At 47.6% G+C, this 15,763-nt stretch overlaps 2 protein-coding genes across 2 annotated transcripts; one reads left to right on the forward strand and one right to left on the reverse strand.

Annotated features, from left to right (window-relative positions):
* The first annotated feature begins 9,152 nt into the window (after nt 1–9,152).
* Nucleotides 9,153–10,031, forward strand: LOC146665525 (uncharacterized). Its single transcript, XM_085411480.1, has one exon. The coding sequence runs from the start codon at nt 9,153–9,155 to the stop codon at nt 10,029–10,031; it is 879 nt and encodes a 292-aa protein (XP_085267606.1).
* A 1,151-nt stretch (nt 10,032–11,182) lies between these two features.
* On the reverse strand, nt 11,183–13,003 carry LOC146665526 (uncharacterized). The gene is made up of 2 exons (XM_085413256.1): nt 12,248–13,003; nt 11,183–12,193 (listed from the first exon to the last, which is right to left on the reverse strand). Exons 1-2 carry the CDS (start codon nt 12,823–12,825, stop codon nt 11,596–11,598), a joined length of 1,176 nt encoding a protein of 391 aa, XP_085269382.1. The 5' UTR covers nt 12,826–13,003; the 3' UTR covers nt 11,183–11,595.
* Between the last annotated feature and the right edge of the window lie 2,760 nt (nt 13,004–15,763).

Genomic DNA, 15,763 nt, shown 5'->3' on the forward strand with positions numbered 1-15,763 from the left:
GTAGAAGCAGATTACTGCAACTAGTCCAACGTAGTATGTTATTAGTATCTCGGTAGAAGCAGTTTATTTAACACACTGGAATTCAGCCTCAACTTATGTTGTTAGTATCTTGCGCCAAAAACCAGACACCGACAAATTTACTGTGAAAATACATGTGACTCAGCGAACAGATTAATTTGGAAAGCCCAATATGCACATTTGGTATTTATAATACAACAGGCTGTGCTTACCTTTTTATTTTTGGACCGGTCCTCTGTTCACCTCGCCTCACGATCTCACCAAAGGTCAAATCTACACCTCCTCAGCACACCAAAGATCCGGGTCACACGGCACCAAGTTGTTGAAATCTCCCAATTCTTTGAATCTTTGGGCTGAAGGAAGGACAATACTCGGTGTATCAATGCTCAATCAACAATCATTTATTTCCATACAATTCAACAGTTAGAGCATTACAACGTCCGGACGGGAGAGATGCTACCAGAGGGTCAGGCACATGTCTCAAAATGGTGACGGGTTGCTCAGCTTTTTATAGTCTCTAGTGGCCCCCAGCTAGTCGTAAAAGCCAAAACATCACATTTTTTCTCTGTTACAGCGCCTAAGTTATGACCTCGGCAGTTGTTTCTCTGCTTTCTGTAAGGTGGGGGTGTGGAATGTGGTCTGTCTATCTCCCCTGTCTTTAGACACAGAGTCTCCTGCTTACAACCTTCTCTTCATGATTCAACAATTAAGCATGTCAAGAAAACAGTGTAACACATTCCCAGCAGATCAAGGATACAGAGTGATGCACATTTATCTAATGAACTAATATGTGAATATGTTCTGTTAACTCAAAAGTATAATGAGAACTAAACTACATACAGATCACACACTCTATTTTAAAGGGTATAATATGATCTACAGCAGTATTCTAATTCAACTACTTTGATTACATATATAAGGTAACATATAATAACAGAATAATATCACAACTGTCATGGTCCGGGTGTGTCCTGTCTCCCTCCGAGTTGGCATCTCCACCCCTGGGAGGGGCCTCAGTGTTCTGCTGATTGCTCACACCTGTGGGTAATTAAGCCGAGGACTCATAAGGCCAGCGCACTCAACCTCTCTTCGCCAGATTCTCAGCTAACCCTGGTTAGTGCAGGCCACCACTATGAGGTCACACACGCTTTGTAAACTGCCTTGTCTCATTGTGTGTTTCTCTCACAGCCACGCACCAAGTTGCCAGACACAAATCTCCGCCGAAGAGCTCCAATCCGGACGCTGGACCACCTGACAGTCCCACTGGCTGTTCACCCGACTCACCTGCCTGCCTCCCTGCTTCAACGGCAGGAATTTCGGACCACTCACCCAGACCACCCACCCCTCCACGCCACTACAGACCACCCGCGGCAAGTATGCAGTGCTAAGGAAAATTCAGAACGAACAGTTTGCCCATATTCCTCCTGAACCATACCTGAACGTCTGTACTCTATTTACAGTGACTCTGACCCTAACCCCGGACCCAGTTTGACTCTCCCTCCAGCCCAACCCCCGGAACTCCTGTTTCCACTGACCAACACCAGATTGCTTACTTAGCCCAGGCTGCTTAAAACCCCTTTGGTTTAGTTGTGGCATTTTGCACTTGTTAAACGCACATTCCAGTTTCCTGTTTATGAACACTTATTGACAAAATAAACGTTGTCTCTAAAACTACTTACGTGCTGTTCGGCTTCCAGCATTTGAGTCCTTTCTCTTTTGAGGCGGCCTCGGCCGTGACATAAACTCTCATAATAAATCAAAATAATAACAGTATTTTTCTGTTATTTTAAGCCTGAATAAAATAAAGTTAACAGTATTCTGTTATGGTCTGTTTAACCCTCCCCAGCCACGCTGGTCCCCCCTCCGGGGTCTCAAACAGACCCTGGAGCATCCTCTGTTTAACCGTCATGCAGTCAGAATTACACGAGGTCCAGGTTCAACCTTTAAGTCCTTGGTGTTGGTGTTGTTGGAGGTTTCTGTGTCTCTGTGAAGTTGTGGACGTGCCAGTGAGCTGATGTTTGCCTGTTTATTCAGACTCTCTTTGCACAGCCAATCACAGCAGCCGTCTGCAGGCCCAGACAGACAGTGTGATGGATGGCCCCCCGCTCTATCTTTAGAAGCACTAAGAAGGCCAAAAGCCATATAATTGCAGTCCAATTAACATGGACAGAATGACTAATATGGACCTACTCCCATTTCCACCTTCCTCTCCTCCCCCTCCATCAACCTCTTCTTTCCTCCCTCACCTTTAATTTTTTCAAACATCCTTTCACTGTCCTCTCTCCGTTCGGTGTGTCTGTCGCTCCTTTGACCTCATCTTCTACTTCACACTGATGAGCAGGATAAGGCCAGTTACCCTAGTGTGTCTGTTTGTGGGTTTCTCGTGTGCCTGTTTGCTGCCTCGGCTCTCAGCCTGCTGATTTTGCTATTTCTTCTTGTAAATGCAGATGCTAGTCTTTCCCTTGAATAACCACTCAGAGAGTGGGAGTACATGCTGATAACACAAAGGAGTGATAAAAAAAAGTGGTACTGTTTTTTACTTTGGGATAACTGGAAAACCCTCTGACCTGTAAATTGTTTCAGAAGAAGTAGAAGAAGAAGAAGCCTTTAATTGTCCCACAAGGGGAAATTCGTGTGTAACAGCAGCAAGAAAGACACATATACAAACAGTACACAAGACAGAACAGAAACATGCACAATTTTTACATATTGACATCAAGGACAATGGTTGCCAAAAACAGAGTACTGTACCGTTAATAAGTTAAATAAAATTAAATACAGATAAGATGCAAACCCTGGTTATAGTGTGAATTGGTTGATAAAATAGTGCAAGTTACAGCGCTGATGTAAACATCTATGTTTGTTGGGAGCAGTTTTGATTGTACAGTCTGACAGCTGCAGGCAGGAAGGACCTGTGGAAACGCTCTTTTATGCATCGAGGATGCAGCAGTCTGTCACACAAGGAGAGCTCCTTGTGTGGCAGATGACCATGTTAGAAAGATCAGGAGTAATAAACAAATGATGGAATTTGTGGTTTTGCACTCATTGGCATCCAGAGGGAAGTTTGGATGATGGAAGGGGTTTCAGATCGTGACTAAAGCACACAGAGCCCGTTAACCCTGGCAGTGCAGACGGACGCCCACCTGAGACATCGAACTGACTGCTGCTCGCTGATACAGTGAGAGTAGCCTTTAGAGTTACTCATATTTCTGTACACTTAATGTGACTCACACTCACCTGACTTAAACCAGGTCAGCAGAAACCTGTCTTGGATCACATTTGGGGTTTGTTGTAGCCAAAGAAATGAGAATTTATCTTTCAAAGGAAGCTCATACATTTTTTATCACTGCAGTGTTTCAAAAAGGCCTGACTTTTATAATGATGGCATACACGCAAGTTTAACAGTCACTCTGGATGGTTTGAGCCATGGTTCATAATAAATTTACAAGATTATAGCAGGAGGTTTATAAGGATGCAAAAGCTGGAAAAAGTTATTCCAAACAAGTTAGTAAAACACACACACAGACACACACACACTGTTATAAAAGAAACAATGAAACAGACTGAAAAAGAGCAGCTGGATATCGTGCACTTGAACAACATTACGTGTGAAGAAAGGAGAAAAACTCACATATTAGGTTCAAGGTTCAAGGTTCTTTATTTGTCACATGCATAGTTATACAAGTATAACACACAGTGAAATGTAGCCTGACACGCTCCTCGACATGTGCAAAAATGGGGGGGGGGGGGGGGGGGGGGGGGTGTAGAGGAAGAACATTATATATGCAGTATGTGCAGTAGTAGCAGCAAGCAGGTGAATTCTGTACATTAATATGAATAGACATTAATATGAATAGACATCTGACTATTTTACAGGATAGACAATATAAACATATTTAAAATTAAAGGAATTGAAATGTACATTGTGCCTTGGTTTAGTGTCTGGAAGAGAGTCCTGTCTCAGTCAATTATAGATGATGTGAGAGGGCGGGTGTGTGTGTTTAGTTCAATGACACCAAAAAGTTTTCGCACCTCCTCCACAGTACAGAAAGAATGAGGGGTTGTGCTCTGAGCAGTTACTGCTGGGAAAAGGAATCCAGACGTGGATGAAAATGTTTTTGGGAGGAAAGTCTGGCAGCTGAAGCTCAGAGAGGGTGGCTGATGTCACAAGCACATGAGGAAATCATCAGCAGACTAGCTGAAGAAGAAATTTCAGGTTCTGGACCGATTCAGATTCCTGAGATTGTCTGATCTGATGACTGCTGATGCTCCCAGAATGCACTGCTGTCTCTGGACTTCCTGTCTAATCGCATCTCTGCTTCTGAGTTACTGACAGTTTCTGTGCGGACCGGCAGGTATTTGTAGTTTAAGATCTGCTGTGTGACGAACCCTCCTTCAGATGCTTGGGTACATACGCACCTCTGCATTCAACTCTCCCCTGCAACTCAGACATGAGGTGGCAGTGAAAACTCTCAGATCCATTAATACAGGAGAGCAACTTTGCAAGACATCTTCTTCTCTGAAACAGAACTACAGAGTCTACGCCCAGCCGTAGAAATATCAGCACATCCTTCCAGGGATAAACACACCTCCTGAGGTCATCCAGCTACCTGTGAGCACCTGCTTGGAGAGCCGGAGTGGTGACTCATTGTTCACCTGTACAAATATCATTCGTCACCCTTAGACCCAATCGCACATCGATATTTCAAAGGTAAGTTTTACATTTAGGTGCAGAACAGAGTACAGCACAGAGCTTTAAGACTGTCCTCCAGCAGGTAGAGATCATACGGGTACAGGTAAGTCCCCATAGTGACAGATGTCCTTTTCACATTTGTAGTTTGACCTTCGGATCATCTGCAGCAGGTCCAGAACTCAATTCCGGTCCACACTGCACTCTGTGGCGTTTTCACTCCCTGCTCAACTCAGCTCCATTCAAGATGCCTGACAAGCTTCTGTGTGGACTGGCAGCTTTTTGATGTTTGTTTGGGCTTCTGTCATTTACGATCAGTCACGCACAGAGCCCTCCTGCAGTTGCTTGGTTACATGTGCAGCTCTGCAGTCATGCAGCTGATGGATGGGAACAGATGTTGATAGATGTGACGCTCACTGATGAATGATGATGAAACCTTAAAATAGGGTAAATTTGAGGTCTGCTGGGGACTCTGCGTTGGTGTTGTAAGATCACTTCTGCTTTGGATTTTCTTTTGTCACGTTGTCAAAGCCGACTCGTGTTTTGACTTTTAGGGAACAATGAAATAAGCCCGGGTGGTTTCAAATTGAAAGCATGCTTCCTGCATGGCAGCATGGCTGAGTCACCTTCAAACGTGCACAAAGAGGGAATCTAATTCTTCATTCAGCACAGAGGGAGAGACCTCTGGGTAATTATCAGTGTGCCTGGCTGTCTCTTCCTCAGTGAGGTGGATGTTCATGATGGATCTAAGGGGGTCTGTGAAGCGTCATTTGTTCTGTTTGGGTAAGGGATGACTATGACGGTCAGCAGTAACTTTCTCACCCCAGTGCCTCAGCTACTGAGAGCAATGCTCTCTTTTTCAGGAAGGACCTGGTTTTCAGACACATTCACACATGTGAAAGCTGCTCGAGACAAAAGAGCACTTCAAGCTATATCGGTGTAACGAACAGTGACAACCTGAGAGCAAGAGGGCAGAGCTGGCCTCAAGGTTAGGAAAGAGACGGGCAGGTCGAGGTTTGATCGGCAGGCAGAATGTGGGAGGTACAGTGCAGCATCTTCCTCAGGGGCTAAGGGTTGTGTTCAAACCCCTCTTAACCCAAAGAACCCAAAGAAGTGCTTTCTACTCAGACAGCCGATCAAACTGACCTCTGAGACACAAGTGCCTCTCACAGTTTGGACGTTGGTTTAAATGTTGGTTTGAACTTTGTTTTTTTGGTGAATTTGTTTGTTGGTCTTTCTTTAGAGACTCATTTAAAAACGTTGCCATGCTGTGCAGTCTTGTTGGCACTATGAATTTAGTCAAACCTTTCAGACCAACCGGAGGATTTCTGCTTTGATGGCTCATCAAAGAGCGGGATTTGTGTCACTGAGTCTTGCGTGATTGTTTTCTTAAGTTTTCTACTTGCTTGTTTAGACTCTAAACCACAAAGGTACATGGGGCAGAAATGGACATCATTGGTTTGTCCAGTTTGTTTAGTCAGTTGTCTGGTTGTGTCCTGTATGCTGAGCTGAACCTTAAACACTGCTACTCCATGTCTACAAACTATAAATCCTTCTAGAGGAAAGTCTCACTGCTCTGCAGCTTCTGGGCTTTTATTTTGAAGCTCCTGTGTGAATGAATGGAGAAAAAGCCAAGCATTGCTCAGCATGACATGAAAACTGCACGAACAGAATCATCAGTCAAATCTGAAAAAAACAAACAAACAAACAAACAAACAAACAAACAAACAAACAAACAAAAAACACTCAGTTACAAGTGACCTTTTCTCTACATGCAACAAATATAAAGATCATTGTAACTACACTGACTTCATCATTCACTGACTATATTTTTTCTTTCAGAAAGTCAGGTTTCAGTTAACAGGCTAACAAGAGTATCACAGACATCCTTCTGCCAGGCCTTGTCATCCCAATCTTCTTCCTTGGGAATCCTGACAAGAAGGGGTGTAGATAAGAAATATAATCCCTCAAGTCTATCTCGGAGTTCCACCAGGACGCTGCAGTTCCTCAGCCCTTCTCTCGAAGGCTCAGTTCATCCACATGTGCCTACAGTCCTTCTCTTTAGATCCAGACTCAGAGCTCATTAACATACGTGATGCATCAATGATAAACAACAAGAGATAATCAGTTACAACAACAACACAATCAATCCCACAACTGCCCTCCTCTCCATTCCCCACTCCGTCCCAGCCTTCATGAAGAAGACCCCAAGTTTCCCAACCGCATTTGGTCAGGGGAGCAACTCATCCTCTAACTATGAGGAGCAAGGAGCAGTTAGGAGCCGTGCTGCAGCGTTTTGAACTAGCTGCAGTCAGCCAATTGATGAAGAGGTGACACCAGAGTAGAGACTATTACAGAAGTCGAGGTGAGATGAGATGAAGGCATGGATCGCTTTCTCAAAATCTCTGAAACAGAGAAAGGGCTTAACTTTTGAAATTAGGCGAATATGAAAGAAACTGGTTTTGACTACATTTATCTATTTGTCAAATGTTAAATTGCTGTCAAAAATCACCCCTAAATTTCTTGCAAATGGTTTTTTATAATTTCCTAAGGGGCCAAGGTCATAATGGTCAGAAGGACCAAAGAGAATGACCTCAGTTTTCTGTTCATTTAGATTTTGAAAATTTAGAGCCATCCATGCCTTGACATCTTTTAGACAATCAAACAGTCCCTTCAGAGGATTCACAGATTTTCGTTTTAGTTGAAGGTTAATCTGAGAATCATCTGTGTAAAAGTGAAACAAAATTCCATATTTTTCAAAAATAGATCACAATGGGAGCATATACATTGAAAAAAAGACTGGACCAAGGATAGAGCCCTGGGGGACTCCGCAAAAAAGGGTCGTCTTTGGAGACAATTTATCCCTGAATCTAACAGAGAAAGTATGATTAGATAAGTAGGATTTAAACCATTCCAAAGCAAGCCCTTTAACTCCGGCACATTGTTCTAGTCGAGAGATAAGAATCCTGTGATCTACTGTGCCAAAAGCAGCACTGAGGTCTAATAATATTAAAATAACAGAGTCTCCCGAGTCGGTAAAAGTTAAAAGGTAATTAGAAACTTTTGAAAGAGCGGTTTCAGTGCTGTGGTGCGTTTTAAAACCAGATTGGAATAGTTCACCAATGTCGTGTTGGTCTAAAAAGGTCTGGAGCTGCAGAAGGACAATTTTCTCCAGAACTTTTGACAAAAAAGACAATTTAGAGATTGGGCGGTAATTTGATAGAACTGTTGAGTCCAGACTCTGCTTTTTAAGGATGGGTTCCACCACAGCATGTTTAAAATCAGAGGGAACAGACCCAGACTGAAGACTGCTTTTGACAATAGAAAGCAGACATGTACCAACAGTGTCAAAAACATCTTTCAGTAACCTAGGTGGAATGATATCCAGGGTACATTTTGAAGGGCTACTTCATTAAGTAATGAAAGGGATACTGGCTCGAAGAGATCAAAAACAGCCAAGGTTGGAGCATAAAAACCTGGGTCAGAAATGGGAGGAATAATGTGGGATCTAGTATCTACAATTTTATTAATGAAGAATTTCATTAGATTCTCACATGTTCACTGCTATATGAGGATCAGCAGTGGGAGGATTAAAAACTGAGTTTATAATACCAAATAAAAGGTTTATGACTGTTGTTGGACACGATCTTGGAAAAGTATTTTGTTTTGCTGCTCTTACAGCTTTCTGGTAACTTGACAGGGATTCTCTAAGTGCCTCAAATGACACTTGGAGACGGTCCTTTTTCCACTGTCTTTCCGCTTTTCTACATGTCCGTCTGCGTTCTGTCATGGTCCTGGGTCGTGCGACCCAGTGTTTTGTGTTTAGTCTATTTTGATGTTTATTGATTGTTTAGGTTCATTAAGTTAGTCCAGCCATCTGTATATACCACCCTTGCATTACGTCTCCCTTGCCCTTCGTGTGTTTATGTCTGTGTGTCTTGTACTGTCAAGTTCATGCTGTCAGTTATGTCACCTCCCCCTGTACTACGTCTCCCCGGTTCATGTCTCATGTTTCCTGTTTTACTTTGAAGGCCTGCATTCACTGTCAGTGTATTCAGTTTCACTCCTCCTGTCCTGTCGTTAAGTTCATGTGTGTCAGCTGCGTTCCCATGTGTGGCCACTTCCCCTGATCATTCCTCATGTGTATTTAGTCTCTGTGTTTCATGTAGTCTGCGTCGCGTCGTCTGTGTTCCCACCCTCCATGTTTCCATGCCCGGTCTGTTGTATTCATAGCCTTACCTTAGTTCATTCCCAGTTTAGGTTTCTGTTTAGTTATTGCTTTTGAGCTGCCCTTATTCTTGTTTGTTTCTCTTGCGTTACCAGCCACAATAAAAGGCTCGCTTTTGTTTAAAGTTTACTCCCGTGTCACTCGTGTCTGCACCTGAGTCCTCCACGCACTCTCCACACAGTCTGTCACAGCGGACCGTGACAGTACGACGCGACCATGTCGGACTCAGCGGACATTTCAGAGGAGGTAGGGGAGGAGCTGAACCGGCTCTGCCGCATTATGGATCGCATCATCGGATGCGCGGATCCAAGTGTGGTTTCCACAGGATTGGCGGCCGTGGACGCCGTTTTGTTGCGGGAGCCACGGTTGCGACAGCTCCCCCACCTCGTCGAGGCGTTTGACTCCCTGGGCCCCCTTAAGGAGGAGCTTCGTGCCCGTGCGCTGGCCCAGAGGGTCCTGAATGCCGCCTCAGCACCCACACCTCCGTCCCGTGAACGGGTGTCATCGCCGCTGCCTCATGAGCCAGAGGCTGTGAGAGGTGGGACGCTGAGGTCCACTTCCACTCAGCCATCGCCTCACCGTGGATCGGCTTCCTCGTTTCCGCCACAGTCAAGTTGCACTGACCAGCACACGGAGGCGATGGAGGCCATAGATTTTGGTGACGATGAGCGTCAGCAGGTGTTGCGGGCTTATCGGGAGGAGGAGCTCCGTTGGAAGCCCTGGCTCATCCCCGAGGAGGAGTTCTTGCCAACTGCCCCGCCTCGCACCTGCCGCCCGCCCTCGCCGCCCCGATCGGACTACTCGTCCCCTGCTGTCTTTCTAGCACGGATGTGGTTGGAGGACGAGGAGCCGGTCGCCAGGGACAGTCAGGTTTTGTCCACAGCCGCTTCAAGGGGAAAGCGGCGTTCTCGCCGCCGTCGCGCACTGCTACGTCCTGTCTCGCCCTCCACGAAGCATCCCGCGGACGCTGTGGGGGTCCTGGACGTCGATCAAGTGGGGCAGCAGCACGCCGCAGGCGCACAGCTAGTGGAAGAGTTCGGGAGGGAGCCGTGGCTCGCTCCTGATCGTGACGAGCGCTCTTTCCGGGGAACTTGACTGGCTCTTGGGGGTCCCCGGAGCTGCCAGGGACTTCCACCGCTCACCCCGCCCGCTTCCACGGATAGAAAGAAGCGGCACTCTCGCCGCCGGCGCTCTGAGCCTCAGCCCAAGGAGGTCCCTCGGTTATTGCCATCTGAGGCTTTGACTTCCATCAGCCATCCAGTCGTGAGTACCACTGCCTCAGTTTCTGACATTGTATCTAGCCCCATAGCCAAAGACCTTAAGTCAAAGGAGAGTGTTTCAGGGGCTGCTGTGAATAAAGACTTCTTGTCTGACTGTGACCCGGCTGATTCGGCAGGTTACAGCATCCATGAACCAGTTAACAATCCTAACAGCAATAAAGATGACTGTGTCCTCAGCGTCATGACTTCTGAACCTAAATGTTGTGCTGATGCAAACAATAACTGTCTTGTTCTTGAGTTGTTTAACCCTGGTACTATGAGCAACAGTTCTAATGTTGCCGTTAATGAAGATGTGTCTGTGCCCGCCGGCACTAACCTAGCACCCAGCTCTACACAGGTTTTTAGCGCAGTACAGGACAGATCGTCTGTAAAGTGCAACGCTGTAATAACCAACCCACCATTGTTTACAGCCACCAACCATTGTACTTCTGTGTTATGTCTTCCTACCACGTCAGAGGGGTTTACTGAGTTAACTAGTGATGAGGACGTTAAGTCTCACACAGCGAACCTGCAGTCGGTGGATTTCTCTGAAATAATGTCGGATGCTGGGAGTAAAGGTTCAGACTCGAAGTATTCTGTGTCATGTGACTTTCGAATTAATGTGTTGAAACCATCAGCGAGCAGCCCTAGTTGTGTGGGTGATCGAGAAGTAACTTCTGTTACCTCTGACAATTTAACAAATGCTACGCCACCTCATGCCAGGTTTGAAACGTTGTGTGAACAAGTTACCGGGTCTGAAGAGAGACTGCCTAGCTTTCCTCAGGGAGCGACTAAGGACTGTCTGTACTGCGCTGAGGTCTCTGGAGAGGAGGGGGCAGCAGCTGTCCAGTCCGCACCCGTCCTAGTTCTGTCCCAGACTCCTCCTATGACGGAGGTGAGTGACTGTGCTTTCTCATCTCATGAGCCTGTCATAGTGGAGTGTACTGGGTTACCCTTTTTTGGGCCCAGCTACGAAGAAACTGGTGCCAAAGACCGCTCCACCATTAACCATGATTTCATAAACATCCATGCTGTGGCCGACCTACCTCTGGTTAAGACTAAGGGCCAGTCAGAGTCGGGTTGTGATAATGAAAGGATTGTGTGTAACAGTTTTTATGAAGCGCACAATGAAATCACAAACCATATTCCTGACTCTGTAGGATCCAGGATTTTTTCTAGCGTTGCTCTCACAGTCGCGCCACATGAAGCCCAGGTTCAGGAGACGGCGAAAGGGGACCACACGTCTGCTGTACAGGTTGCTTCTCAGCCTGCTAGGAATGGCGTGAGCTTTCTCTCCGCCTCAGACTGCCTTCTGCTTCAGCCGTCTCTTCCAGCTGGAGGGCCCGAGGAGCCCGTTCAGCCTCATGCCACGTCTGCTGTACAGGTTGCTTCTCAGCCTGCTAGGAATGGCGTGAGCTTTCTCTCCGCCTCAGACTGCCTTCTGCTTCAGCCGTCTCTTCCTGCTGGAGGGCCCGAGGAGCCCGTCCAGCCTCATGCCTCGTCAGCTGGAGGGCCCGAGGAGCCCGTCCAGCCTCAAGCCATATCAGCTGGAGGGCCCAAGGAGCCCGTCCGGCCTCATGCCTCGTCAGCTGGAGGGCCCGAGGAGCCTGTCCGGCCTCAAGCCACGTCAGCCGGAGGGCCCGAGGAGCCCGTCCGGCCTCCTTCCACGTCAGCTGGAGGGCCCGAGGAGCCCGTCCGGCCTCCTTCCACGTCAGCTGGAGGGCCCGAGGAGCCCGTCCGGCCTCCTTCCACATCAGCTGGAGGGCCCGAGGAGCCCGTTCAGCTTCCTTCCATGTCAGCTGGAGGGCCCGAGGAGCCCATTCAGCTTCCTTCCACGTCAGCTGGGGGTTCAGGAGAACCGCACCAGCTTCATGCCTCGTCAACTGGAGGGTCCGAGGGGCCCGTCCGGCCGCCTGTCTCCGCTGGAGGGCCCGAGCCGCCCATCCAGCCTCACGCCTCGTCAGCTGGAGGGCCCGAGCCGCCCATCCAGCCTCACGCCTCGTCTGCTGGGGGGCCCGAGCCGCCCATCCAGCCACCTTCTGCTTCTGCTACGCCTGGTCCAGCCTCAGCACCAGCTCCTGCTTCTGCCACGCCTGGTCCAGCCTCCGCCTCTGCTTCGTCTGCTGCAGCTCCAGCCTGTGCTTCGCCTGCTGCAGCTCCAGCCTGTGCTTCGCCTGCTGCAGCTCCAGCCTGTGCTTCGCCTGGCCCAGCCTCAGAGTCTTCGCCTGGCCCAGCCTCAGAGTCGTCGCCTGGCCCAGCCTCAGCCTGTGCTTCGTCTGGTCCCGCCTCAGCCTGTGCTTCGTCTGGTCCCGCCTTGACTGGTCCCGCCTCGACTGGTCCTGTGCCCACCGGGCCTCGGCCAGTACGCCTGACACTGGAGAGCCGCCGCTGCCTTCCGCGCGGCCGGCCTCCTGAACTGCTCCGTCGTCGCCTTCGCTGCCGCCGCTGCCTTGCGCACTGCCGGCCCCCTGAACTGCTCCGCCTTCGCCGCCGCCGCTGCCTTCCGCGCGGCCGGCCTCCGGATCTGTTCTGTCACCGTGGCCACCTTTCCCGTGGCCGGCCTCCGGAACGGTTGGACTGGACTTTTGTGTTGTCGCCTCTCGGGTTGGCCTTTGGGCCTCTTTGGACATTCGCCTTCCTGTTCTGGACTCTTTTGTGTATTTGTGGACTCAGTTTTGTTCTCGTGCTCCTTGTTTTTGGTTCGTTTTGTTCCCTCCGTCCTGGTCCCCCGCCTCCCGCCCTGGGTGGGGTGTTTTCTGTTTTGCTTGTGTTTTGGTTCCTGGGTTTGGGCTGTCGGGAGCCAGCCCTTGTGGGGGGGGTACTGTCATGGTCCTGGGTCGTGCGACCCAGTGTTTTGTGTTTAGTCTATTTTGATGTTTATTGATTGTTTAGGTTCATTAAGTTAGTCCAGCCATCTGTATATACCACCCTTGCATTACGTCTCCCTTGCCCTTCGTGTGTTTATGTCTGTGTGTCTTGTACTGTCAAGTTCATGCTGTCAGTTATGTCACCTCCCCCTGTACTACGTCTCCCCGGTTCATGTCTCATGTTTCCTGTTTTACTTTGAAGGCCTGCATTCACTGTCAGTGTATTCAGTTTCACTCCTCCTGTCCTGTCGTTAAGTTCATGTGTGTCAGCTGCGTTCCCATGTGTGGCCACTTCCCCTGATCATTCCTCATGTGTATTTAGTCTCTGTGTTTCATGTAGTCTGCGTCGCGTCGTCTGTGTTACCACCCTCCATGTTTCCATGCCCGGTCTGTTGTATTCATAGCCTTACCTTAGTTCATTCCCAGTTTAGGTTTCTGTTTAGTTATTGCTTTTGAGCTGCCCTTATTCTTGTTTGTTTCTCTTGCGTTACCAGCCACAATAAAAGGCTCGCTTTTGTTTAAAGTTTACTCCCGTGTCACTCGTGTCTGCACCTGAGTCCTCCACGCACTCTCCACACGGTCTGTCACAGCGGACCGTGACACGTTCCCTGGTGTCATTATTTAACCACGGTTGGGTTTTAGGTTTTAGATACCTAGTGGTGCAAGGAGCAATGGAATCCAGTATTTCCAGACAAGCTGAGTTGAACAGAGAAAGCAGACTATCAGTGGTCGAATGAGTGGTACTGTTAGTCGGTAATGCCTGATTTGATTTTTGTAGAAACAAGTCCTCTACAGCTACACTAAGAGCTAAAAGTCCGGGTAACTAAAGAACCAGTGCCAGGTGCCAAAGGACAACAATAAAATATAAAATAACACTAGTAACAGGAAACATGAGCTTAAATTACTTTTCAAAACATTTTCATACAAAAACTTGAAACCCTGAGTCCAAGACCAGAGATCTGTTTTCCATCAGAGCCATGGGCACACAGGTAATAACATGCTTCAGTATTTGAGTTGCTCATTGTATTCTAAGCGCCAGTCTAGCCTCCCTTTTTGGAGGAACTCATTTCAGCCTCTTGTATCTGGAGTCTCATTCTTTCAGTCGGAGGAGCTTGTCTCCGTAAGTGAAGTTTGGCATATTTACTGACCCGTGAATCAAAACCTTTGCCTTCCTGTTTACCCAAATTATTTGGTAAAGTTGCACCGCCCTGTCGGTCAATCTAAGGCTCCATTTTATCAAGACGATATTTAAACTGTCACTCTCCTTGAACCCAAATGCAATAAAGCAGTTCTTCTTTGCAGTCGTACCACCATCACACCTTTGTACTCCTCTGCTCCACAGTTTAAGCTCCACAGGAGAAGCAGATCTTAGATTTTAGCATAGTTGTTGAACGTGGATTGGTATAATCTGAGGAAATAAGCATGACGTTTCTTCATTCCAGGCCCAGAGCAGCTCCTTCCTCATGTTTGACTTTGTTCTGTTGTGCTTGAAATGACTCAGAGCTTCCTAAAAGTTTTATCTTAAACCTTGTGTGCTGGGTACATCCTCATTTTGTCCACCCCTGCACAAACGCAGAAACTGTGTGAGATCTAATAAAACAAGGATGAAAAGAGACAGAAAGTAACTCTCAGGCTTTGATGTGGCAGTCTGAGTACTGACATTTATTGTATGTGTGCTCAGTGTCACTCCAGCCTACGGGAAACACTGTGGATGACAGTACGTGGGCTGTGAGATGGGGAACTAATATATTTGAAACGCTAATGATGCCATCACAGCAGTATTTTCACTTTCAGAAAAAAAAGGGTTTCTGGGTTTTTGCAAATGTGTGTATAAAAATATAACAAGGGCCACTTATCAGGAGAAACCAGGAACATGACGGCTGATATCTGACACTCGGTCTGCAGCCTGCTCTGCTCCTTCTGCTTCTTTAGCCCATCAGTCAAACAGTCAGAGCCACAGGGACATTCATGTTAAACATGTCTGTAGTTTCTAATAATGAGCTCAGTGTGTGTACAGTAACCCTTTATCACAGTTTTATTTCCCTGCTCTGTATGATGTCACAGAGAGGGGACCGGCCATGCATGAACCACACCTACCAGCTGCTTGAATTGTCTGTTTGGGAGCAAGAACCAATCACGCACTAGATGGACACGGGGGGTTAGCACTGACAGGTGATGTGAATAGTACTGATTACCTCTACATCATAGCACCTGTTACTTGGGGCGGGATCTATCAGGGAGCAGGTGAACATGTCCACAGAGGTGATGTGAGAATCAGGAAAATGAGCGAGCATGAGGATTTCAGTGACTTTGAAAACTTGTAGTTCTGTTCCTGGTTCTGCTGGAGGTTTCTTCCTGTTAAAAGAGAATTTTTCCTTCCCACTGTCGCCAAAGCTGTCAGGGCTCTGTGTGCGGGCAGGCGGAGAGGAGAATCCAAATGCAGGACTCAGACACTGAACTGTAACTCAAACCTCAGCTTTATTGCTGGCATAAAACAAAAGATGAAACTGAGCAATGGTACTGAACATAAACTGACACAAAAACACACGGGCATGATCTGATGGTATGACGCGACACCGAGCACGGGAAAACACAGGGCTTATAGACACAGGGTAGTAATGAGGGAGTGGGCAACAGGAGGGAGACACAGCTGGGAGAGATCAGGGCTAACGAGACAGGGGGAACAAAGCTGCACACACTA

This window comes from Rhamphochromis longiceps, linkage group LG7 (assembly GCF_057381845.1).
Source record: "Rhamphochromis longiceps isolate RC_006_pf linkage group LG7, R_longiceps_female_GT1.1, whole genome shotgun sequence".
Taxonomy (NCBI): domain Eukaryota; kingdom Metazoa; phylum Chordata; class Actinopteri; order Cichliformes; family Cichlidae; genus Rhamphochromis; species Rhamphochromis longiceps.